Genomic DNA, 26,044 nt, shown 5'->3' with positions numbered 1-26,044 from the left:
AAGGTACTGGAACGTGTGTTGCTTCCTGAAGCCTGACCAGGTCACACAAGATGATGGCACATAGGAGGTACCTGACATGTTCCAACAAGGAATGCAGCAGTAAGGATGGATAGGGTGAGCACCCCTCCAAGGACCCTCCTGCTGCCTGGACATTACTTCACGCCTGGTATGACACTGCAATGAGCTGTATTGTGGGAAACATTCAAGTGCCACTATTGGAAGAGAGATCTGTAGGGATTACACGGGGCACAAACCATCGTGGATGAGCCCTTAGCAAAAAATGCCATGCTTCAGGGAAAAAAGAAGAATAAAAAGGACTTCATTTTTCATTGTATCTGATCATGCTACATTCCTTAACACAGAAGCGGAAATAAAATGTAGGACAGCAGGTGGATAACAGTACAGACTTTAGGTGTGATGTACTTCCTACCAAGACAATGTAGCAAATCCATTTAAATCCAGACAAGTACATTTTAGCCAGATTTTTGCTCACTCAGAACTTCTGTGGCCCAGATCAGCTATTTCTTTTCATCACACACCGACTACAATGTGAAGAAAAATTAAAAGTGAAATTGCAGGGTGGATTAAGAATAAAAATAATGGCAAAGACTAGTGAATGTGCTATGAACTAGCCATGTCAGTGGAAGTTTCAGTCATCGGTAGGTGTTTCAGATACCCAGTAAGAGCAACTGAGCACTTGGCCTTTAATTCCCATTGTCTACATCAGGGTGTTTAGGACTTTTCTCTTGCCCGTAAAATGATTTCCTGACTTAAGTGAAATTCGGAACTGAATGTATCTGTAAAGTAAGGAGAAGTTCTCAGTTCCAATTTATCATTGTTAAAGTGGATTAAAGGATTTTTTATTAGTAACACTTAGAGCTCACTTGCTCATATACTTGGAGACTTCTACCAGAGGAAACCTTCCCCAGCAGACAGCCTGGCCAAATCAAGAGCTGAAAATGAGTGTGTGATGAGCACATTACACAGGCTGATGAGGACCGTGATGAGCTGGGAATTAGTGAGGAAACCTTTGAGAAAAGACCAAGTGCTGGTGGAAACAGCATAAATGACAATCTTTTTTCCTGAGTCACCACTGAACCAAAAAGCTCAAGTGCTCTGTGAGACAACGCACTACTGCAAGCGATACCTCCTGAATGAGGTATGTAAAGCTTCTCTCTTAACCTTATCCTTCTTAGTAGGCCTTAATATATTAAACAGTATAAGACAGCTCTGGAAATTATGTGAGGTAACATTGTAAGTAGCAGTTTAACAAACCATGAATCAAAAGTGTTGACAATATATGCTCAAATTAGCTTTAGTTTTGCTAATGAGAATGATGCCTGGTAAAATGTTAGATGTATGACATTCAGGAGTAGCTTTCCATGAGCAGATGAGGAAAGCCAGCCTGATCACACAGACCCGGTGTGTTTGCTTGCCCCACCTAGATCAACACGTTTCACTATTAATAGGCAACTACTGTATTAATTTTAGGTAATTTTAAACCAATAATATCAAAATACCCTCTTAAGACAATGACAGTAAAATAATACAAGGATTGTATGTTGTTACGTTGTACTTCCAGCAGTGAAGCTGTGTTCATGCTGAGGTGTCCATCTGCTGAGACTCCTGACTCTATTCCTGAAACTTAGGATGGGATTCTGGTTATGATAAGGTATTTAAATTCAAGTGCATTCAAGTTGGTTAGGTGTGTAAGCTCCTATAACACCTACAGAAACTTAATTAGTGCAGTCAACAGGGCCAAGAGAGATTCAACAGGGCAACCACAGGAGCTCAGTGCAGTTGCTGACGCACTGGTCCCTGATGCCCTCTGACAGGTTCTGGGATAGCCAAGACTCCCTACAAACAGCTGGCACTTATGGAAAAGTTGTGCTCTGCCAGTACCAAGAGACGACGCATGACGTATTACAGGCCTAGGATGAACATGGCTCTAGCTGCCTGTTCTAACTGACATGCTTACTTTCCAAATTTAGTTAAGTCAGGGAAGAAATCTTAACTAACAGACTTGACTGCTGGTTAGGGTTCTTTAAAGTAAGACTTCAGTTTTGAATAGAAATGATTCTGTGATTCTGTATCTGTGAATTGTCTTTCTCACATACTAACCACAGAATTATATTCAAAGATGTCATCATGTCTTTTCCTTATTATGATGTCTATTTTTACATATTCTGTTGTGCATCTAAGATTTTAAGTAAAAGTCTCTTCATCTGTTTTTGGGAGCTAGGTTGAAGGTTCAAAGTAGGTTCCTTGAACTCTCCTGGTTCTGAGTTCATGGCTGATAGGCAATTACCATACCCAGCCAAACGCTATCTCATTTTTCTTCCCTCCAAACTTGAAATATTAATTTCAGTGTCTTGGCATAGTTCCAGACTAAGTAATTATAATCTAGATCCAGACTGGGTAATTATAAATTATTTCCTTAAAGCCACCTCTCATTTCATTTGGATGCAATATGACTTCCCCTTTTTCTGTCATAAATATGCAGTGTGGTCCCACTCCACTCCAGGGCTGGCTAGCTCCCGCTGCAGTGTGAAGCTATCTTAAAAACACAACCTTGCTCTCAGTGAGCTCAAAGGCACAGGACACAGCCCATGTTACTAACTCAACAAATGCAAAAGGACTTTGTATTTTTAAATTAGGCTCTTTCTCTTAACTGCCTGTTAAAACATAATTTGATATTTAGAATTTGTTTTCTAAATATGTTAATGCATTATTTCCAGACACCTATATAGACCTTCAGTATATAAACAGCCCTTCTCTACTTACTTTAAAATACAAAAAGAAGACTCGGTCTCAGGAAATACCGATTCTTACTGGAATACTGAACCTAGCACTCCAACATCCAAGAATTTGGACAAAAATATTTGCCAAAATAATTTCCTGGCTTTAGTAAAATTCTTGATTGAGTTTACTCTTAAAGCCAAGAGGTGTTCTCAGCACCACTTTATCTCTATGAAAGAGAAGTAAAGCATCCCTGAGTGGTAACACTTAGATTCACTGCACATGGTTTGCCTATACGGCAGTTCTGAGAGAAAAAAAAAAAAGAAAAAAAAGGTAAAGTAATGATGGCTTATCCAAAGGCATAAGTGGAACTTCCAGGGAAGGGCTGTAGAACTCATTTAAATTCTCATAAAAGAAAATCTTACTGGTGTGGGGTTTTAAGACGTTGACTGTTCTTGTAATGTACTCAGTTTCTACTGATGAGCAGATTTCACTGTCCCTGAATAGCTGATCCTTGGACAGGATGCCAAGTTTGCTTTTACCATTCTTGCAAGTAAAATACATGAAGAAACACGTTATTCTGGAGCTACAGGAAGATGAGCCTCTATTCTTGCTACATTTTTACAAATGAAAGGGAGAATCCTGTACTTCTTCAGAGTGCAAGGATTCCATACATACTGACAGTTAAATATCTGCATCTGTCTAAACCTGAAATCACTTCACTGATTCCTGCTGGAGGCACCTGCTATACATCTAGTGAAAGTTCTTCTGAAATGCTCCTGAAAAGTGTTTTTCTATTTGGATCCTCAATATGGCTTCCAAATCAGAGCTCTAACCATCCTACAGAAGTATAAAAAAAAGCCTCAAAGAAATGCACTGTTCATAAAACAGCACAGTTTGGCCATGATAGGAGTGTATCTAGCAGAGAAACACCTGAACCCCAGCAAATTCGGCCATCTAGAAAATTCACATCTGTAAAGAAGTCTGCACAGCATGCAGGAAAAGGCAAAGAGCATAATCTCCTATTTCCTAGGTTACAGGTAGTAGCAATCTACTAGCACTGCTCCTCCATCTGTTTTCCACAGGATAGTAGTGCTTTGTGCAAAACGATCCTTGACTTAAAGAACATCCACAGCTTGGGGATGCAAGGAACACTTCCCTCTTCATTCACAAGGAAAAGGTCACACAGAGGAGCTGGGCTTGATATTGGCTTTGGATCCTGTATAAATCAGTCAGACTGAGCAGGAGTGTCAGCCCCTATTTCTCTTAAGAACTCTTCCATTTTAGCCAGTTTTGTCTTTGAGGATCTTCCTCATCCTCATCCAAATACTTCAGTGTGCACATTGAGGGACAAACCACATTTTTACTTCCTCTGAAACATGTTCTCTTGAACCCTACATTCTTGGGGTTTTTTGATGTTGCAATGCCAATGAGCACTGAGCAAAATATAACGTATAAAGTCTTTAGATGAACCCTCCAATCTGTTTTAACTCCTTGGAAAGTATCACACAGTCACTGTGCAAACCTGACTAAGTATCTTGGCACCTTGTCTAGTCAAATGCTTCTGACTTAATTGTTGGTACACATAGGTGTATGTATATATTACTGTTCATACTCCTGGTCAAATACTTATCTTGAACCCCCTGATTTTTCAGCAGCCTAAGGATTTTTTTGATACACTGATAACCACGTACAACACTATATGCTGTGATTTTCTGAATTTAATGTGACTAAAGTTCATGCCATTTTTACTTGCACGTCTAGATGAAGCAAGTTTTTTCTATGAGTGATTATTCCTGCAAGTTTATGTACCTCCTTCCTAGTAATGATTTCATTACCTTATGATACTTTCCAGAATATCTAGGCTGGGAATCTAATGTAATGATTTGTACATATTAAGATGGATCTATATAAAAATATCTTCTTATCCTCACTTGGTACAACCAGAATCCTGAATATATGCATAACACAAAACAGACTGAATGCAAGAACCTTAACCAACGTACTGTGTGGAAAGAACTTAGCAGCATATCTTTGTGACAATGTACAGGAACACAACATACAGAAACAAGTATGGCCGTTGCTGGGAAGAATTTTCTTGCATCGCATCATTCAAACTGCTGCCCAAATTATATCCTACTTAATGAAAGAAAAACTAAAGAAAAGAATGCATTACTGCCAATGCTTGTGAACGTACAAAATGCAAATCATTCCTGTCCTCATTGTATGTAACCTGTGAACACAGAAGACATCTGAAACAAGCAGATTTGTGGGATGTTACACCCAAACTAGTTTACTGACAGTTATTCTTGCTTTTGCTTCAGCCAAAGTCCTTGCATGCACTTCAGCTATTTAAAGACAAACAGTTAATTTTTTAAAAAACATATTATGTCCACAAAATCACTCTGAAGATTCAAGGTGTTATGTAATCCCATGTTATTATTATTGATTGCAGCTCAAAGCCTAGCCTCGCCATGGGACAGCAGAGCTTATCATCAGCAATCTCAAGGCACAGCAGGGTAAGAGAAGTTGTTATTTGCAAATGTTTGTTTCACAGATCTGTTTAGATTTTTTTAGTCTAACATGGGACAGAATCGTTCTTGTTCTGAATGCAACAAGACAGAAATCATTCTTCCTTCAGAGTTCAGGCACTGCTCCATGGAGGACTGCTGATTACAAAACCAAAGCATTTCCACTTTCTTGTAGGGAAACCAAAAAACATCTGCAATTTAATAAATTCACTTGTCTGGAGATGGCCAGAGATCATAGAATAGACCATTTCGAGAACATTTATGTGCATACACAAATGCACAGTCTAGTTCCTGATGGACCCAGCTTGTTCAGTTTGGACTTAGCATGGAGTCCTCATTCTCTGCTGACTCTCTGTAGTAGCTATAACTTGACTGTCCATTTTTTAATTCGTAACTGCTAAAGAAGCGGAATTATCCTGCTGTGAAGAGGAAGAAATCTTAGTAGGAAATTCAAGGAAAGGCCAAACTTGTGAAAAGAACTGAACATTCAGAAAAGGTAGCTCTAAGGTGGCTCCAGGCACATGAGGACAGCATGAAAGGGACCAGGTATGTTTCCCATTGCATCCAAACGTTTGGGTGCAGACAAGGTTTGCATCCAAATATGTGTCAGAAGTTGAACAAGACACGAAGACCAAGGGAAGATAAGGTCAGAGAAATCAGAAATGAAACATAAGGAGTTCTGAAAGGAGATCAGAGACTCTGTGAGTGCTCTGGACAATTAATAACTTTCAGAACATCCAAATGCTCTGTTCCAGCTCTGTGCAAAGGATTTTTGCAACAGCATCTGGATGGATGGATAGGTGGCCTGCCTGGAAATTTGGGCTGTATTTACAAAGAGTTGCCACTTATGTATTCTGTGCCAAAATGGAGCCTAGATTTTGGTTATCATCCAGCCCCTGAGAAATTTTGCATTTTGTAAGTATAGTGTTGTGTGGATGGGAGAGAAAACAGTTATGCAACAGAACTCTGCTGCCTCTCAGACTTATTTTTAATGCATTTAGTGGCCACTGTCATGGACAAAACCATATTTGTAAAGAAACCACATTCTAAGGAAAGCATGTCTTAAACTTCAGCGTGGGAAGAAACTCAAGATGTCTTCAAATGTAACAGTGTGTAATTACCTAGGTGGATCTGCGAGTGATGACATAATATCACAGAGAAAAATCAAAGTTCTTCAGCTCTGTACTTTCAAGAACAGATGAACTACAGTTGCAAATCTGGTGCTTATTTAAAACAACAGGTATAAAAAAAAGCAGCATGGAACAGATGTTTTTTAAGAGCAGTTTCAGGGTGTGTTAACACATTTTGGCAACCTCACATTTATTTTATTTTTTTACAAAAATCCTCATAAAATATTGGTAGTGGTGGGAGGCTCCTGCTCCAGTTGAAACGTGGAAATCTCTAGTCACTGACGTACTGAGAGCTGTCAGTCAAAAGAGAATTCGATGACCTTCTTTACGCTGTACATTTAGCAAGCCATGTTCTAGGACTACTACAAGTCCTCTTCTACTCTTCAGTGCACTAAGTCACTCTCTGTCATGACCTGACCGATACTGGCATTAAAATACAGGTCAGGAATTACTGAAAATATTCCATCTGGATGGAACACAAAAAGGTGAAATGTATTTCAGTCTCACTCAAGTGATGCCTTAGATATCCTCATCAACTTTGCAACTCCATTAAGATTATTCTAATGACAGAAGACTATAATTAATCTTGAATAAGATTTGATTTTAGAGGACCTGTTCAAGCAGTTTGCTGTAAGTTCATTACTGTGTATGAACATGCTAAAACATGAGTCGGCAGTGTGTCCTTGCGGGAAAGAAGGCTAATGATATCCTGGGCTGCATTAGGCAGAGTATTGCCAGCAGGTCAAGGGAGGTGATCCTTCCCCTCTACTCAGCACTGGTGAGGCCACTTAGAGTGCTGTGTCCAGTTCTGGGCTCCCAGTACAAGGGAGACATAGACATACTGGAGTGTCCAGCAAAGGGCCACAAAGATGATAAAGGGACTGGAGCACGCCTCCTATAAGGAAAGGCTGATACAGATGGAACCATTCAGCTTGGAGAAGAGAAACCTCAGAGGGATCTCATCAATGTGTATAAATATTTGAAGGGACAGTGCAAAGTGGAAGGAGTCAGGCTCTTTTTGGTGGTGACCAGTGACAGGACCAGAGGCAACAGGCTCAAACTGAAACACAGGAGGTTTCCTCTGAACATCAGGAAACAGGTTTTTACTGTGAGGGTGACTGAGCACTTGCCCAGAGAGGCTATGGAGTCTCCATCATTGGAAATACTCAGAAGTCATCTGGACGCGGTCCTGGGCGAACAGTTCTAGGTGGCCCTGCTTCAGCAGGGGGGCTGGACCAGAGAAACTCCAGAGAAACTTCCAACCTCAACCAATATGTGATTCTGTGAACTCCTATGTGTCATTACCAAGCTGAGCTTACAAATGATCACTAGTCATCTGTACCATTTAGGCTGCCCCAGAAAATCAAGACTATCTTAAGGAAAACACAGTAAGAAGCTTGTACAACGCTAACAGACTTCCATGCTAACCTAACCCTCCTACAAGAAATAGGAGATAGAATGATGTGTTATTTCTGTTGTAGACTTCTTTTCCCACAACTATATGCATACATATTCATATGTATCATAGAATCACAGAAACACAGAATGGTTTGGGTTCAAGGAACCTTAAGATCATCTAGTTACAACCCCCCAGATATGGGCAGGGACATCTTCCACTGGATCAGGCTGCCCAAAGCCCCATCCAACCTGGCCTTCAGCATTTCTAGGCATCCACAACTTCTCTGGGCATGTATATACATGTACACAAACATATTACATTTTTTTGTATAATTTTTAATCTGTAATTTTTATAAACTATCTGTTTATCAATCTACCCATCAATATCTATTGATATAAAAATAAGGGAGATTTTCCTAAGGTTACACAGGCCATATATTCTGGTGCAAGACAGAGAACTGAAAACTGGCCTTCTAGAGCCTGCATCCCACAATATCCTTTAATTAACGTTATTAGAATTCCAAACGCTAGGTTGCACTTTGAATTTAAACACTCCCCCACCACCCCCAGCATTCAGGTCTAGAACTAAGTACACTCACAGAATTGCAGGTCAAGCTGAAACCCCTTTGAAAATTCAGCCTTTTGTGAAGAAAAAGTTGATGGTTATTGACAAAATGTTGTAGTCTGCCTTGTTACTATTCATGATTAAGGAAAGTAAATATTGTCTGAGGTCTAATGAGAATTCCAATGCAATAAAGTCAAGTGTGAAGGGTGCAATCAATAAGTGATGATGCAACAGTATTCGTTTGTAGTTTTGTTATTGTTTAGTTCATGGTATTTGGTGATGCTTGAAAATGAAGTGTTAAGAAATTAGTCCTACAAGGATTAACATTCAGATTTTATTTCTGATACTGTTATGTTTCCACAGTCATTACATTCTGAACACTAATTAGCATCTGATTTCTTTTCCCACTAGTTAAGGACTGCAAACCAAAGAATTATAGAACAAAAATACTATGGAAACAAACGTCAATATTATCCATGAACATCCACAAATTAAACCCCATGATGTCCATGGCTAATTTTACACTGCAGGAGAAAGTGCTGCAATGAACTGTATTTTCCTCATTTTTTGTGCTAGCAACTACACTTCAAAGTATATCAAATTCATGAAGAAAGTGCCTTTTCAAATGTATAACAGATCCCAGGATCCAAACTGGAATGTTTATGTCCTACATATCGCAGGGCTATCCACCAAGGGCTCAGTTTTGGATTTACTACAAGTCTCGGATATAAAGAAGCATATTGCCCTACGAAAAAGTCAAGGACTATATCTCAATTACTCAGTTATTTCTGCGAAGAAACCAATCTCTTCCAGTCCTTCATCAGACTGATTAATTTCTCTCCATTTGGGCTCACCAGGATTGGCAGGCACACAGACATCGGTCTCTGTCAGTGTGCCATGGCACGGGGTACCAGTACCTTGTGTCAAAAACCGAAGGGACGACTGCTGTCCCTCTGTCTTCTCTGCAGGCATGTTGTGCAGACGACAACTTGTGCTGGCACACCGTGCAGCCTGAAGATACTGAAATCATGCCTGAATATTATTCGCAACTCTGTATTTTCTGAAGAAGCCACTTAAAAAACTGGCTATGCAAAACTTCAGTGGATCTTCACTGAATATGTTCACAATGAACACCTTCATGGTTCTGAATATTCTGCTTTATTAATTGCCCTGGTATTTAATCTTTAGATTACAGAGCAAGACTTAGGACACGGAAAGAAAACAAGGGCTGATTCTGTTCTAAAATATTAGGTTACATATCTGTGTTAAGGTGACATGGCTTTTGAAGTCAGCTAGGAGTATTTGGCATAAATCCTATCCAAAGGGCAATCACAAGCCAAACCAGACAACTCTTGACACTGCTGTTGATCGTGTGTGGTGAAGGATCCCATGCATTTCATAAGGCAGCTCTACATTCTTCACACATTGCTAAGAGCAATAATTACATTGAAACATTATTTATGTCTCTCATAATGTGACTGCTTTATAAATTCACTAAGTAAATGGATCATGTAGCTAAACTTAACATTCATATTTAACATATTACAGAAGCAATAAAAAATCCCTTCACAAAATATAACCCATCCAGACTAATCCATGCAAAAAAGTATTTTCTTACAAGTAGTTTCAATGGAATTACTTAGGAATTAGCTGTGACACTGTAAAGAGAATGACACATCTGTTTTATATGAGTCTTGTTATCAAAATGTATTTTTTGCAGAGCCATGGAAATGACTCAGTCAAGTAAATGAGATCTCTTGACCTATTGCAAATGAGATTGCGTACTAGCAGTGCCTTTAACTTTTGTTAACGTATTTGTTTATTTTTGCTTAGAAACAGCCAAGTAAGAAACCTAGTTCCACATGAAGACAGCGTAATATGGCCCAAACAAGTACACAGCCTTGAAATGACATAAATTTCGGAAATAAAACATGACATTTCAAATCAGCTCCCTAATAAAGTCTAAAAATATAAGAAAGTCTATCATGCTAGCCAGCAAGAACTGCTCTTTCACTTAAGGGATAGTTGGGTAATTATTCAAACCTGCACAAGACTGGATTGTCAAGTGAAATAATAATACAGAGGATCTCAGGATAATGAGATAGATCTTAAGGCCATTAGCAGTGGCTCTTATTATAATACTGGCCAAGGTTCCCCAAGAAAGAGAGAGAATATTTAAATGAAACTTTTAGAGAACTAGTTTGAACTTGTGTATTTGAACAGCTTAGTACTGTCTCATAGTTTCCATTATTTCCTGAAGAAAAAGGTGCCTATCATGTAAGACTGTGAAATCAGTCAGGCTTTAGAGACTGAAATCCCTGAGGGCAGAAATTAAAAAAAAAATAAAAAATTTGAAAATCAAGACAAATTGGAATCCATACAGTTTATACTAAGAATCTTATCCTAGCAAAGTTTAAAGGTCTGGTTAGACACCCAGTTGTCTTCATTTCCTGATTCTTTCTCTCTCATTCAAAACAACCAAACCCAACATGTATCTTCTTTAACTTTAGATTTGACAAGAAGAACTATAGCTTTAGACACAAGGACTTTTGAGTTTGGAAGTGGAGGAAGAGATTACTTTTTCTCTACAAAATAGGTCCTGCTTATGAGACATTTGTATATGCATGCTTTGTGATCTTGCATTTGTTTGTTTTTAACTACTACAGCAACAGGAATAACTCAATAGCTGATGGTCATAGACAAGCTAGCTAATCCCTGGGAAAACTGTTGTCTGGCTTGCAGTTTATAAGGGACAGTATGGCCAGTGTGTCAGCAGTTGTCACAGATTAGAAATACTGCTTGTTTTAATATTCTCCTTATGAGCTTCTCCTAGGGACAAAGGTTTCCAAATACCAGACCAGAGCTAGGTCTGACGTGCCTGGCATACTCTAGCGAGGAACCCTCCTCCTCACCTTAATGAACACCTCCTCGGCTGACTGCACTCAGTGGCACTTGGACAATTAAGACAGACTAGGGTTTAGAGCAGTTTAAGCAAGAATGCTGACTAAGACTTTGCAAATCAAACATTAAAAGACTTATTAAATATTTTATGATCTTTTTACTTAGGTTCTGATCTGAAGTTTACTTCATCTGCTAGCCAGAGATATGCTGAAGGTTAATTGATGGAAGAAGAGTAAATAACAGCTGATGCTGCTGGCCCTAAGTATGCAAGGCATTTAAGAGTATTCCTAACCTCAAGTGTGCAGTCACTGACGAGCTCATTTGTCTCACTAGGTTAGTGTCACTAGGGCTCAGATATGTGATCAAATTACCGCAGCGAAAGTGGTTTAAGCTTATGTGTTTTCCCTTGTATTGTGTATTTGCACGTCTCCAATGACACCAAGTAATCCTTTAAATTGTGTTAATTTGATCATGTATCCAAGTATCCAGTGCAGTAAATTGGGATAGGTGGCTATGAAAAGTGGAGATGACGCCTTTTAGAAGACAAATAGCTTCCATGGAGGAGAGAGACATTCAACAGAAGTACTACAGCTCAGTCTACCAGTATTAGAATATAAATCTCTCCCCTTTCTCCTTCTGTAACTTATAAACCTGACCTGACAAATGGCTTTTGTGGATTTTGATTTTTCTTAAAAGGGAAAGAATTAACAAAACTCTTACAAACCAATTGTTGGTCTATTTTTGGCTACCTGACTTGGCTGATGTCAGTTAAAGCCCATCTAGATCTTGAAGGAAAATTCAGAAGCTCACCATCCAGCAAGCATTCTCATCATATTTGGGGCTTGGAGTTGAAAATTTTAACGTGGTCCAAACATCTAGCTTTAGAAAAGTACTGTTGAGCTTGCGCCTGAACTCCTTTTTGAGAGACATTTGGTAAGGGTTTGCACATACCAAAGTACAATTTATGTAATGAGCAGGAAGAGTTATTGGACTAACCATTTTTAATAGAGATTCCTTGTCTTTAATACAGAGCTACACAATAGAACTTAATAGCTTGTGGCAAGTAAATAATTTACACATGGATTGTGCCTGAATACAAATGTATACATAAAATATCACAGACTTAATGAAGGTGCTGTTTTTTTAAAAATCAATGGAATTGATTTTGCTGATAGGTCTGCATTTATATTTCTGTAAGCTGCATTTCGCTTTACCTGCACATGTGGCACAGTCGTGATTTTTAAGGGAGGCAGGGAAAAGTCTGCAAATGAAATTAGAAACTAAATACACAGAGCGTAGGTATTTTTGAAGTGTCTAGGGTAAGGCACTCGGAAATAACACTCCAGTGTGACCCAATGGTGTGGCTCATTTACAAACTACTTATCAGAAAAGGTCAACCTCTCAGGAACACTCATGACTACTCAGGGTGTTTTGCAGCATTTGAGCCCAATGAAGCTGGTAATGAAGACTTTTCCCCTCAACAGTGAACATTTTGGGTTGTTCAGCTTCAGTCAGCAGAGTGATTTGCATTTGGCTTGGGCTCCTACCAGAGGGGGAAGAAGATAGCGGCTGAATGAGGAGGTTAGTGTTGTGACTACCGCACAACTGAAGCCAAAAGGAACGTGGTCGGATGGGAGCAGAGGTGTTTGTTTCAGAGAGGGAGGGCATGGGATGACGGCCCCGTTACCATTGGGAGCACCAGCTTGTCTGCCAGGCCCAGAAGCTGTTTTACACTACCAAATACGTCCACACCTCACCCCTCCTCTTTCTAATGCACTGCTTTTATCATTGCTAATTCATAAAAGCCACACATTAAAGAAAAGCGCGGAGACAGATGCCGGAGCTGGGCCAGCGGGCCCGAAGACAGCGGTGGGGGGCAGGGGGCCCACCGCTGTCCTCGGCCCCACCACCTGCCCCTGCCTGTACGCCCCGCGGGGCTGAGCCAGCCCGCCTTACCTTTGGGGTGCCAGGGGTCCGTGAACTCGTACTTCCCCACGCCGATAGTCCGCAGCATCTGCACCCCGTTGTTGTTGTCGGGGCCCCCCGTGGCACTGGGGGGCAGCGGGGCGGCCGCCTGCCCATTGGTGGCAGGCGCGCTGCTGGGCAGGGCCGCCGAGGGCAGGGCCGGTGGCGGTGGTGGCAGCATGGGGCAGGCCAGGTGGCCGTTGCCCACTGCCCCAGGGCCCGGGTGGGCCACCGGGCCCACGCCGCTCATGGAGGACATGCTGAGGGGCTGGCTGTTGGTGTACAAGGGCTGGCTCTGGAGGTTGACCACCATGTTGCTGAGGGGCTGGGAGGGCTGCGGCTGGAGCTGGTAGTGGGCCGGCATCAGCGGGAGCTGGGGGGTGACGTGCGGAGGGAGGGAGGGTGTGACGCCGATGATGGGGGCCTGGACGTTGGCGGCTGGGCTGAAGGTGGGCGGCTGCGTCATGCCATAGGAGTGCGTGATCAGGGCGGGCTGGCTGCCGGCCGCCACTGTGGTGACCCAGGGCGCAGCACCTGCGGCATGAAGGAAGGCAATCAATGGTGGTGGGGTTCAACACGGGGGATACCAGAAAAAAAATAAACACCCCCAGCCTTCCCTGCCTGCACACCCGCCTCCATTACCAAATTGTGCTGACGAGCCCTTCTCCTCCGTGATATCTACAGCGGTTCAGGGCCTGGAACCATTCTCAGCCAGTAAGTGCATAAAACCGCTATGGTGATGCGAGTGCAATTGTTAAAAATACTCATCAGGTGACATGCGGCATGTTTGCGGCTTTATGTATTTTGCGCTTTATGCGGCTTAAGCACACGCTTCCAAGAAAATTAACCTCTTTCCCTGCCGTGCTTTCATGGCTCCCTGACAAACACTCTGTGTGTATAATAACGGTGCTCCAGCCACTACAAAGAGATTGTAATTAGGCGTCTGGCATAGTAGCACAATGTATGATATGTGTCTGGAAGCTGGAAATCATTTCAGGTAGTTCTGGACATAAAAGAGGTCTTAAAGTATTACAGAGTGCCTTTTCCTCTAGTGAAGGCAGGGAAGGAGAATAAAAACACCACTCTAATGAACTTGCAGGCATCTTAATACATTTATATTAGCCCCAGCACAGAAGAAACTTGAGGGGTCTTTACAATGAGAGAAAAAAACCTGCTAAAGAATAAAGACAGGGCTCACAATGAAGTCTAATTTACGGAGGTAAATGGAGATAGTGCATTGAATTTGCTTTGAATGATTTTCCCTTGTAGAATTACAAATAAGATTAGAAACATACCTGGGTTTTCATTCTCCCTCATCTGTTTAGATGGAGGCTCATCAGTGTCCCAGGGTGTGGACTGATTGATGGGTGTCTGTCCCCACCTGACGCTTGTTGCAAGTCCTTGAGGCTGATTTTCAGTCTTGGAAATGCAAGGCGTCTGCCAAAGAGAGAGAAAAATACAGAATAAAAATGTTTAGACTATTGGGAACAATTAAAGTTTCTCGCAGCTAATAGCTTACTTGTTTGTTTGTTTGTTACAGGCCAAGAAGATATCCTAAGATCTTTAAATATCGTTCTCCTCCAGGCTTGCATGGCAAGTCCATATAGAAAATACAATATATTTGAAAAAAATATACTTCTGGAAATTTAATAGATCAAGCTTAAAAAAAAAAAATCCCCAACAAACTAGCATTTTCAGAAATAAGTTGCTTCTTTTACCTTGAAAATTAACATCCCCCCCCCCCCCCCCCCAGATATGGTAATATCCATTCAGTCACAGCTCACATAAAATGGGACAATCTTCTGTTTGCTCAGTCTGTTCCAAAAATAGTGAGTTTTGTTTAGCAGAAGACAGAACAAGAGAGACTTATTTACAACCACAGGACAAATTACTGTAGAACAGTAAAGAGAAGGCTTAGTATTTACTGTCTGTCAACCCTTAAAATTGAATGCCAATAAAAAAAAAAAAAAAAAGAGCATAACAGTCATTGGCCACTAAAGTGAGTATGTTGGCAGTTCTTCAGAGATGTTAAAATAACTGTAAAGTAGGGGAAGGACTGGGGCTAAATAATCATCAAAGGGGATATGATCTGAAAGAGATTTCTTGATAAAGAAACTATCACATGTATTTAAATGCTAAGCCAGTCCCCCCCTGCGGTTTTAAGAGATCTTCCCAAACAACCATGCCTTTGCTGAGAAAAGGCCTGTAGAAAACAAGGGTGCTCCAACAGGTCTTGTTTATTTAACTCTGCAGTATATTTCATTGCTGGAAGATTAAAAGTTTTTTTGTTTTGTTTTTACTGATGTCAGAACCTCTAAACCAAGAAAACGGAACCAGCTGCTTATTGCTGAATGCGTATTGAGGGCTGAAGTCATAAAGAACAGGAGACCAGTCTGAGCGATTGCTTGTTTGCCTTACATCTGGGAAGTAATTTAGCTCTAAGATGGAAGTAAGGCAGCTCCATAAATGCCCTGGGTCACATAGTACCAATGAAATCTCTGTCAACACCAGCAGCATTTTTCCCCTATCACCAGTACCTCAATCACCCTATGAAAAGAAGTCGTTAGCAGACCCATTTATGACCTCTGCAAATACATGCACACCTTCCCAAGCCCAACACTCATTTCTCCTGTCTTTACATCCATTGGAGGTGCCTGCTTCCTCCTGACCCTCCCTTCTCCTCCAGCAATACCCTAGTTAGCTCTTCTGCCCTGCTCCAATGCTCCCATCTTCATCCAAGCGCCTCTGACATCTCCTGTCACCCACTCCCTTTTCCACCCGAGCTTTATCCTCCTTGGGCTCTGGGAGTCAGGAATTCTGGGTGCAGACCTTGGTGGAAGATAGGGTTTTTGCTGTGCTGCTCTCTTTGCTTCCATAAGCCACATTGGGAATATTTTCCTTGCTAGAAATGCTATACTTCATTAAATGCAATGTTCAGAGGGAAATGTGATTCTTAGTGTCTTTTTCTATAGAATCTTTAAGTTAGAATTTTCAGCTTGTGTCCAAATTATTACTGGTTTTTTTTTTTAAATGCATCAATTTATTTTTTTCCATGGTTTTGGGGGTCTTTTTGTTATTTAAGGTGGCTTTTTGGTTGTTGATTTTTAAATTATTTAATTTTTAATTTTTTTTAATTTGTCATTTAACTTCTCCAGATTTTTTTCTATTCTACTGGCACCAAGGACAATGATATCCAGATTTTAGATTCACATTTCCTTCTGCCCCCACCATTTCGATGACATCTACAACTTTTGCAGCAGAAAAGTCAGGAAGGCAAAAAGAGAGGACATGCAGACAAGCAAGAGCTTTAAGATTTGTTCTGTTGTATTCATGGCAAAGAAAGGGCAGGAGGAAAAGAAATAAATCTTAGTTTTGAAATGCTTTCTATTTATAAATTGTCCTGAGAAAAGGCTTAATCTGAACACCTTTAGCTTTTACATTGTACAAGGTCTTTGACAGGGGAGGATATAACACTGTTGGTGGTTTACCAGTTCATATTAGCAGTATCCCTTTGGATCTAGCTAAACTGTTTAACAGTGGCCAAAGCACTCTACAGTAGAAAAAGAAAGAAAAAAAACCCCAAAAGCACCACCAGCATTCTCTGCCTATATATCAGCTAAGATACTTCCCCCAGAAACACTACTATTTATCCTGAAGAAAAGCTTTAAAAAACAGTAAATGCAATATAGAGAACTGGGCATTTTTATGAATCATCAAAGATAGACAGGAGGATTCAGAACTCAAATCATGCCCTGTACATTCCACATGTGGCACCTGTGTGCTGCATTTCTTTGTTGTATGAACTGGGTCTTATAAGTGGGTTTGAAATACATACTTCTCATTATTGTGTGCATTGTCAGGATGTACAGCATCTTGTGTAACTTTGTTACATCCCCAAGCTGCTTTAAAACAGTGTTGATCTAAAATAAGGAAAAAATATTCTTGTACCTTAAATAATACAGAACCACACACATGCTATAATTTTAAAGGAACCCATATGTTCTGTACAGAATGGGTAAGAAAGGGAATATGTGACAGAATTCTCCTAAATCCTACAAAAACCAGTTGCCTGTTTTGCAACTGAAAGCTTGCTTTCCAAAAAACTAGAGCACCAGATCAGACACATTTAAAACTGGTGGAGTTAGCACCCATATCTAGATCTAAATTCCATATTCTGAACATTTAAAAAGAGGAAGGAGGTTTGGATGTTTGCTGTGAATAAATACTTCTGCTCTGATTCCACAAAATGCTAGTTTTAAATTTTTTTTTTTCCCCACTAAATATGCTCACGAACCCTGCTTCTTAGAGGCTCAGTGGACTTAAATGCACAAGTCCAGCACATGGCTTTCAAACTGTACTCCTGAGCTTGTATTTATTTAATCAGAAAGAGCTAGAGATTAGTTGGTATGAAATCACAGCACACATACCTGAAACATAGATTAGACAATAACGGTGGTGAAAAACAGCTTACTGAACTTCTTTTTAAAAAATATATATATACTTCTGGTCTCTGATCTAATTTCTACGTTATTTTTCTTAATACATGAAGGGTTACATTACAAGTGTTACATGTCTGATCCGATTGCAGCAATTATTGATTTGCGTATCTGGAAAGCAAAATTATTTCCAGCGTTATCAAACAAAGGAACTTTCTGTCCATGCGCTCAGGCACATGACAGCACTCTATTTGATGCCTTTAATGTACAACACAAATGACCAAAAAATGGCCTGTATTATGCTAGTTGTGCAGGGGGAAGAGATGTGTTCCATTAGTGATCTGCAGACTTCACAGAAACTAATTGTACAATGTTACACTTTTATCTTTAGCTTTCATGTCAGATACTTGTTTGAATTAAACACGAGACTCATGAAAAAAGGAAATGCATTAGAAAATCTACTGGGTATACATTTAAAAGTACTGCCAAATGTCTATTTACATGAAAAGACAAGAAGGTTTCTGAAAGGTCTGTTGAAGCCTGGCTAGTCAACAGCAGCACTGGCTATTTAATTGCCTGAAATTGATGGCAGCCTACAAAGATTACTAACACAATTATGTGCATCTTTGTAGCACCCCAAAAATCCTCAATCTGTGCTCTTTGTCATGGATAGAGTACTCCAAATCCAAATCTGAGGAATTTTTTCCTCTTTTGTTTGAAATAACTCTTAAGAACCAATAAAAAATTTCTGCTGAAGCTTGCACTTCACCTCATGCCTGGCACTTCGAACTCCAGCAATGAGCAATCTCCCAGTTTTAAGGAAATTAACTGCAATACAGATGTACAGGCAGAATGGAGCAAGATGGAACAATTTCAGAATTACATGAGACTAACACAGACAAGTTGCCAGGTTGTCGATTTTTTTGTAGCTCTAACAGTCATAAACCATGGCCCATAGGCAACAGTAATTGGTGTACAGCTGGTCCACTGAACCTTATTAAATTAAAACATTAAAAACCTTCAGATTCATGGGGCTTTTCAGAATATCCACAAGAAAGTTCGTGGGTTCACAGCAATCAGCTTGTGCTAAAGATTGAGAATCAGTGATTCAGTCTATACTGCATCAGTTTACATGGTTACTATTAGGTGTTCAGGAGGCATAGCTACAGCTAAGTCTGACTTCACATCCAATGTTTTACAAATCTTTGATGAAATAAGATAAACTTTTAGTAAGACCTTGTTTACATCAATGGAAACATAAAACCTCCTGTACTACTACCAGTATTACAGAGTATGTTAGTGGAATTTAAAAAAACCCAACCGAACAACGACAAAAATGCCACTACAATCTTCCCCAGGCTCAACATCACCAAACACATCCTGGAAGGTCCTTACAAACACATTTGAGGAATTTCCCCAAAGGCTTGCAAAACTGCTGACATACTTCCTGCTATGGCTTAGAGTGCTAAGACCTATTCAAACAGTTGCATGAGCAAAAAAGAACTAATCTGGATAGAGGGAACCTATTTGTGGTTCCTAGCGACCAAAATTATTTTACTAAGGCCTTCATTTAAAGTGATGGATGAGAAGTAGCGATTCTCTGTTCCAATTATCCAAAAGAGATTGGGAATGGCAGCTTAATACTAAGATAATGTATCCAATATGCAACCCACTCTATTTTCTCTCCCCATTGAAAATAAAAAGGCTAAGACACACGCGTGCATAGAAGAAAACATTCCCTCCCACAGATTCAGGTTTTATGGCCTGTCATGGTTAAAAGCAACTTGAATTTAATGAGGGAATTCCTTTTAAAGCCGTTAGCTATGCCTTGCTCTAACAAGTAATGACTGGTTGGGTTTTAAGCCTGAACATGTCTGGTGTTCTAAAAAGCTTAGTGGCCTCTGCACCAAAGAGTTTATGGTCTAATTTGTAGTTCACGCTGCTGAATACTGCATGAAACAGGTATTGTGTGCATGAAGCATGCATGTAAAATCTGAACCACATCAAGACAGATCTTCATCTGGGACAAATTCCTATACCGTGTTGGACAGGATCCCTAGCACATTTCTAAGTCTAGTCAGAGGTCAAAAAAGCTCTTAAGGATGGATGCAGTGCTTTTAAAGATGCAGTGATGACAGCATTATCTCCCTAGCAGTGGCTGTTGGGCTCGGCTATGGAAATGAAACCGTTGTTTTAAGAGATGGATGTACTGTAATGTATTAAACGCCTAAGAGATATGGACAGGCCAGCATGCAAGAGGAACAGAAAGAGCTGTTCTGTAGTAAAACCTCATTCAAGAACTTGCTCATGGGTGGAGAGAAGAACTTATCTACCTTATAGTTCCCATCACCAGGCAATTCTGCGATGACACAGTGTTGTTTTTCTCTTTCCAAAGCTAATGTGGGAGCAGCAAGAAAGAGAATAATACAGTTAACTCATAGGAAAAATGTTGCTACCCTGCATAAAAGACAAAAAAAGCCTGAGTTCCCTCTTGAGTGGAGAGAATAACTTAATACTGGCATCTTAAACACCATCCAGTGATGAGCCATCAGGCAGTGTGAGCTCTGGAGCACTAAGGTAAAGCCTCCAGGCGAGACATGTGGCTACGCAGGAGGGTACAGTCTGCATCCATTCCTGTTTTTCAGATGGTTTAAAGACACTCCCCACCTGGAGGTTAATGATATGGGCTAGGAGAAACCCATGAGTGCAGTGGGGCCCATGTCCCTGTGTCGGATGCACTCACTTGCTCTATGTGAACCTACTTTAGCAGGGGGTTGGAATAGATGATCTCCAGTGATTCCTTCCAACCCTGACCATGGTGTGATTCTGTGACCCCTTAACCAAACTAGCGGTAGTTTGGTACAGGCTCCAAAGGAGGTAAAGTCCTGAGCTGTAGCCAGGCCAAGAACTTCTCCAGTTTCAACCTGTTCTCTGAAAACCCACAAAGGAGCAGAGTGACACAGTAAGCATCGATGTGATGCAGATGGGCTTGGAACACCAATCATGCAATTAATACATGAATAGCGGGGTGGCTTTCCCAAGACTCATTTATCAAGGAGCAAAGGAAGTTGTGGGTACAAGGAGTCTCATGCATGCCTTTCCCATCACATGTAATTTGCTTATGAGCCAACCACTTTATTCCATAAATATGACAGCCTAAGTGAGGCTCCTTTGAGCTCTTCCAGCCAGGCAGCACGGCTGCATGGTGGTGATCTCCCCTTGAGCTGGGATGCCTCTCAAGGTTGCTCCTTGAGTAGAGAGACCTTCTACCAATGGCAGATCTTTGGTGACTGATAGCATGCTAAATTAATGCTAATAAAACATTACTAATCCAGGTAGCTACTCAATATTAATTATTTTAAACTTTGTATAGATAATCCCATTAGACATAAAACATTATCCATGTTTGAGACTAGCTGCACCTAGGCTCCATAAGGAGTTTAGAAAGCAAGAGGGTCCACTCTAAACCTTGTGACTCAATAGAAGGGTCTTCCTCACTCTGTATTTCTTCTATTAGACATAAACCATTGTCCAAGTCTGAGACTCAAGATTGGACCTGGCCGCATCTAAGCTCCATTAGGGATATAGAAAGCAAGGGGGTCCACTCTGAACCTTGTGACTCCATGGGAGGGCGTTCCTTACCCTTTTGTGTCTCTGGTCTGTCTGAAACATTTTAACTTAATTTTCCTTTCCACGTTTCTTCCATGCAGTAATTAATAAGATAAACTTTGCCATCAAACTTATTGAACCTTGGTAAATCACTGTTAAAATTTTGTTAAATTCCATTGAACTTACTGAACTACCTCAATAAAACACATTTCTGCTTCTCTCTTCTGAGTGAGATGCATTCCACCCACTCATGACAGTCCCAGACAGGCACAGCACAACTACCTTTACCCAGCCCTGATCCCCGCTCTATGCATAGGGGCTTCTCACCCCCCAGTTTGTAAGCTGTTAAGAAGGCAGATGCATACACATGTCCAGCTTCTGCCCCCCACCAGCATCAACCGCATATTTCCTGGACTGAGCCTCTTCGCTATCTCATTTGCATTTCTGCCTCAGTTATCCTCCTAAAGGAGACAGTCAGCCAAATTCCCAATTCTGACCATGTAATGGAAGATAACTCCACACTGGGAATGGGTCAACTGCTACTGTCTCATTAATCCTTCCTAAGGCTCGCTATTGACATTGGCTGCAGGCTTGCGGATGCAAGAGGAGGAATGAGGTTATGGAAACGGAGGGATAAAGATGGGATAGAAGGCGGCTGTGGATTGACCATAGGTGGTATCGTTCTGGTGGCTGCACTGCTGAGGACAACCACTGTTCTCACACCAGTGCTCCAGTCAGGTGCTCAGTATTAGCTGGGAATGAATGTGGGACCATGGAATGATATAAGTGCTTCACAAATGCCATTTTGTAGTCTGTCTTGGCAAATTACACCAGCAGAGGCTCAGGTACTCACCCAGCTGCCTTCGTTTCTCAGCGAGAACATCAGGGAACGGAGCTGAGGTATTGGACCGAGGTCCCGGCTGCGACACTTGCTGCTCCAGGACACCAGGGACATCAGCGCACGACACTGGGTTCGAGCACAGAAGCCCCACTTTAGCCTGAGCAGAACCTCCTCTGCTAACATGGTCGGCATGCAGATCAACCCCAAATCAGAGCAAAGCTATGAATGCAAAATCATCTCACAACGGAGGAGAAAACGCGCAACATCAGGAACAACGCGGCAGCACGTACTACAGAGAACATGCACTGCACAATGCAAGAGGGCTCTCAGAGATCCTGCAGGCATTCCATGGTAGAGACAGATAAACCCAGTTCATCATAAGTGCTTTTTGTCAGAGGGCAAAAGAAAATACGGGTAATAATGGAAAAAGTGCTTGTCACACCAGAATCCCAAGAGCGTACAAAGGATGTAACCTTTGTGTACTGGCAAAGCTACTGAAGAATGACCTAACGGCAGACTGCTTGAAAACTAAACATTTATCTTGAATGCAAATGCTGCCCATTGATAGGTTCAGAAGTCACTCCGTATGGCATTTTGTTCCCAACTTTCTCATGGATTTCTTTTAATTATCCAAACAGGATCCTGAATTTCATTCTGGATCAGGGCCTAGAGCACTAGAAATAAAGAAAGGAATACTCATAAAGTAAAAGCTGTGCCACTTTAGGCTCCAATCCCAGTATTAATTTACTGCTATAAATGTTCCCTTTTGTTGCATCGGATGCCGACATTTTACATTCAAGCCCTCTGAATTCAGTGTTTCAACTGTAGTACACACTCCGTGGCAGGAAAGTGCATGTTCTCTGCCTACACAGCAGGCACATTAAAAAAGTAAAAGAAAAAAAACCCAAACCCAACAAAAAACCGAGATAAGCCTGTGAGTGTTGAAGAGTGCTGCATGATACTACTGATTTATTAACTTGGCTTGATCAATAAGGCTATCATCAAGGGCACATTTAGTTTGCACATAAATTTCACTTTCTATCAAGCACTTTTATGTGCTCACTTTAGTTTCCATAATCTGATCCAGGTCTCAGGAAGCTTTCTTTAAGGGAGAACAGAGAATTCTTTTTCTAAAAAAAGGATCAAAGTATACTCTGTCAACTCTCAAACAAAAGGACAGTCAGTACTGTAGAAACAGCATGCTTACCTTTCACAGCAAAAAGAAAAGCAAAAGCCTATAGGTCCAGATTTATCACTGCCTTAAGTTCATCAACATCAATTGAGCTATTAAATTGTGGCTGAATTTGGCTCATACCAATTTAAAAATTTCAACTTTCTTTGAGCGTCTTCCATCAGTAAGATGCTAATTTAATGCATAATTTAAATTCCACTGTCCTTTAACTCAGCATTTGTAAATAATTAAAAAAGAACTAAAAATCCTTTTACATTTACAAAGCTGCCCCCCTTTTTCTACTGCAAAACAACAAAGCTTTTCAATCAAGGATTTATTTATTCTTTAAATCTGAAAGTAAAAGCCGTATAAAAGATGAGGAGAAACTGATTTACAAGATAAAACAATTAGCTCTGGGATATGTACATTAAGACTAATAAATTTCACATCATATTTTAAAGGAGTGGAGGAGGAATCCCAGATATATTAGACTTTATTCAAATTCTATTGAAATGTTCAATTAAGAGCATCTTATGAAGGTAAGTTATGCAGTCACTAAAATTAAGATGTGAAAAACAGGATTAGAGCACTGTATCTCTCAAAGAGGCTATACACTTTAATAATCCATTCCTTTTCCTACACAAAGATAACATCTAAAATCTGGCTATTCCTGTAATTGCTCTGGTCTTGTTAAAAAAACTGGGTTGTGCAGGAGAAACACAAATGTATTCCACAGTAAAAAAATACTAAAATAATATACTGCATTCCCTTTTAATCCAAAACCATGTATCTCAATGATTCTTATTAAAATATCTCTCTTTTTTTTTTTTTGTTTTTTTCTGTGCAGACAGATGAAAATGCATTTTGAGACTCAAACAAGTCTGTGCAGAAACAGCTCGAACCCATCAATCTCCCAGTTGGTTCTTAAAGGAAGCTAAACATTCACCAAGCTGTTCCGACCAGACGTGACTGGCAGATCCTTTTTGAGAATGAGGTCTCAAGATATAACCCCGCTTCCATTTGGATTCATAGCTTTCATAACACAAGAAGTTCAGGGCAGGATCAGACATTGGTCGGTCATTTAATTTGATTTACAACAGAGTGCTAATATTTGTTTTTTCTGGAAACACAGTCACCATTTCCTCCAATTTTTCCGCTCTGTAGGTTTTACATCAAAGTATTCCTGCTCATTTTGTTTCCGGATCTCCATGCTACCAGTAGGAAGCTGCCCAGTTCTGTTTTCCTTCAGCAGAACTGATCTGTGGAGTAGCATGAACGCTTCAGCTGCCTCAGCCATCATCCTTCTAAAAGATTTATGGCAAACACATTGCATACCAAGCTATAAATCTAGCAAATGGCTATTAGACATACTTTGCTGTCCACAGCCACACAATTTAAAGAAAAACAGATAATGGTATAGCTGTGGCTAGCGTTACTAGTAGGCCTGCCAAAATCGTGCTGCATTGCCACCCATTTTTTCCAGGCACCTCACTCTCATTTTTGGGGTATGAATCAGATGATCCTTCAATATTACTCTGTTTGTGGCAACCCATGGTGCTACACAGCCGTTTATCATCCAAGGATAAATGGGTACTCTTAGGATTAAGCTCTACTTAGATTTCCTTCTACAACAAATTGTTTTACATTCCTTTACTTTTTATTCCTTGCAGATGAAATTCTTCTAGGTGTCCAGTTTGGGCCATTGGACTCGTTAAGAAGAGGAAACCCAGCAAGGGTGAGGAGCCTGGCAAAGACTCTGTGCTTTTGAAAATCCTCTGTTAGAGTATCTTTTAAAGAAAATTTATGCTACTAAAAACATAAAACCTCCTACTCTCTTTGCTTCTAGGAAGTTAACACAAAGTAAACCGCCTCTAAAAATAATCTCCCACTCAAGAAACTTCAGGGTGGCAGGGAGAGAGAAGGGGTTACAGTGAGCCCTAAATAACACAGGTTGGTTCTGTAAGCCATGTAGGGAAGGACAAGCTATAATTAAACGACCTTTGGTAGGGATACCTCACCTACAACAGCAAGTCATGAGCTGATCTTCCTAATTCTCCTCCTCCGCTGCTGCAGGTCCACCAGCAGCTACTGTTTCGGCTAGGATGGGTGCAGGGCTGACAGTGCCCTTGTAACCCCCAGGATGAACTGCCAGCGATACCAGCGTGAGGTCTTTGCAGATAATACCCCTTAAGAGGCAGCATGTCCCCAGCTGAACTTGCTGGGGCTTTCAGAAGAGGCAAAGGGAGTTTAGCTGTTCTTTGTGCAACCATCGCCTCCAGAAGGCAGAGGCTTGGTTTGCTGTAATAAAGCTTCAATTAGAACACAAATCTATAAATATCTAACAGTGCAGAACAAAATGGCCAATTTTGGGCACAAGTATTGATCAGAGTGAGAGAAGAGTCAAAACAGGACCAAACATCTACTTTTAAAAAAATAGTTAAAAATGGGATACTTTCCACACAACAGGTAGAGATCAAAATCATCTTCGTTGCAAATCCCAAATCTCCTTTCCCACCCCTAGCACAGTTTTTGGAGTAACCATTAGCTCCAGGCAAGCACTGACTGTGCACCAGTCTATCCAGACCTTATTAGAACAAAGTGGTTTTTTTTAATTTGATGATTCTGTGCCAAATCCAAACAGATCACATGCTGACTCCCTTCAAGTCATTGAGTCATTAAGAAAGTTGAGTCATTAAGCAAGACCCTGCACAACACCTCTGCCTCAGAAAGGGTCAGAGAGTTTGTGAGATTAATATGC

The 26,044-nt window shown here is 40.7% G+C and overlaps 1 protein-coding gene across 2 annotated transcripts in view; it reads right to left on the bottom strand.

Moving 5' to 3' along the window:
* Positions 1-26,044, bottom strand: part of KLHL29 (kelch like family member 29) — a 405,364-nt gene that overhangs the window by 129,295 nt on the left and 250,025 nt on the right. For both annotated transcript variants that reach the window (XM_056343947.1, XM_056343948.1), the window contains exons 4-5: positions 14,525-14,666; positions 13,221-13,763 (exon numbers count right to left, since the gene is read on the bottom strand). In XM_056343947.1, coding sequence (XP_056199922.1) covers positions 13,221-13,763; positions 14,525-14,666 — 685 coding nt within the window. The remainder of the gene's footprint in view (positions 1-13,220; positions 13,764-14,524; positions 14,667-26,044) is intronic.

The sequence above is a fragment of the Falco biarmicus genome, chromosome 6 (assembly GCF_023638135.1).
Source record: "Falco biarmicus isolate bFalBia1 chromosome 6, bFalBia1.pri, whole genome shotgun sequence".
Lineage (NCBI taxonomy): Eukaryota > Metazoa > Chordata > Aves > Falconiformes > Falconidae > Falco > Falco biarmicus.
Note: the sequence above shows the minus strand (reverse complement) of the source record. Positions and strands in the feature narration are given on the sequence as shown.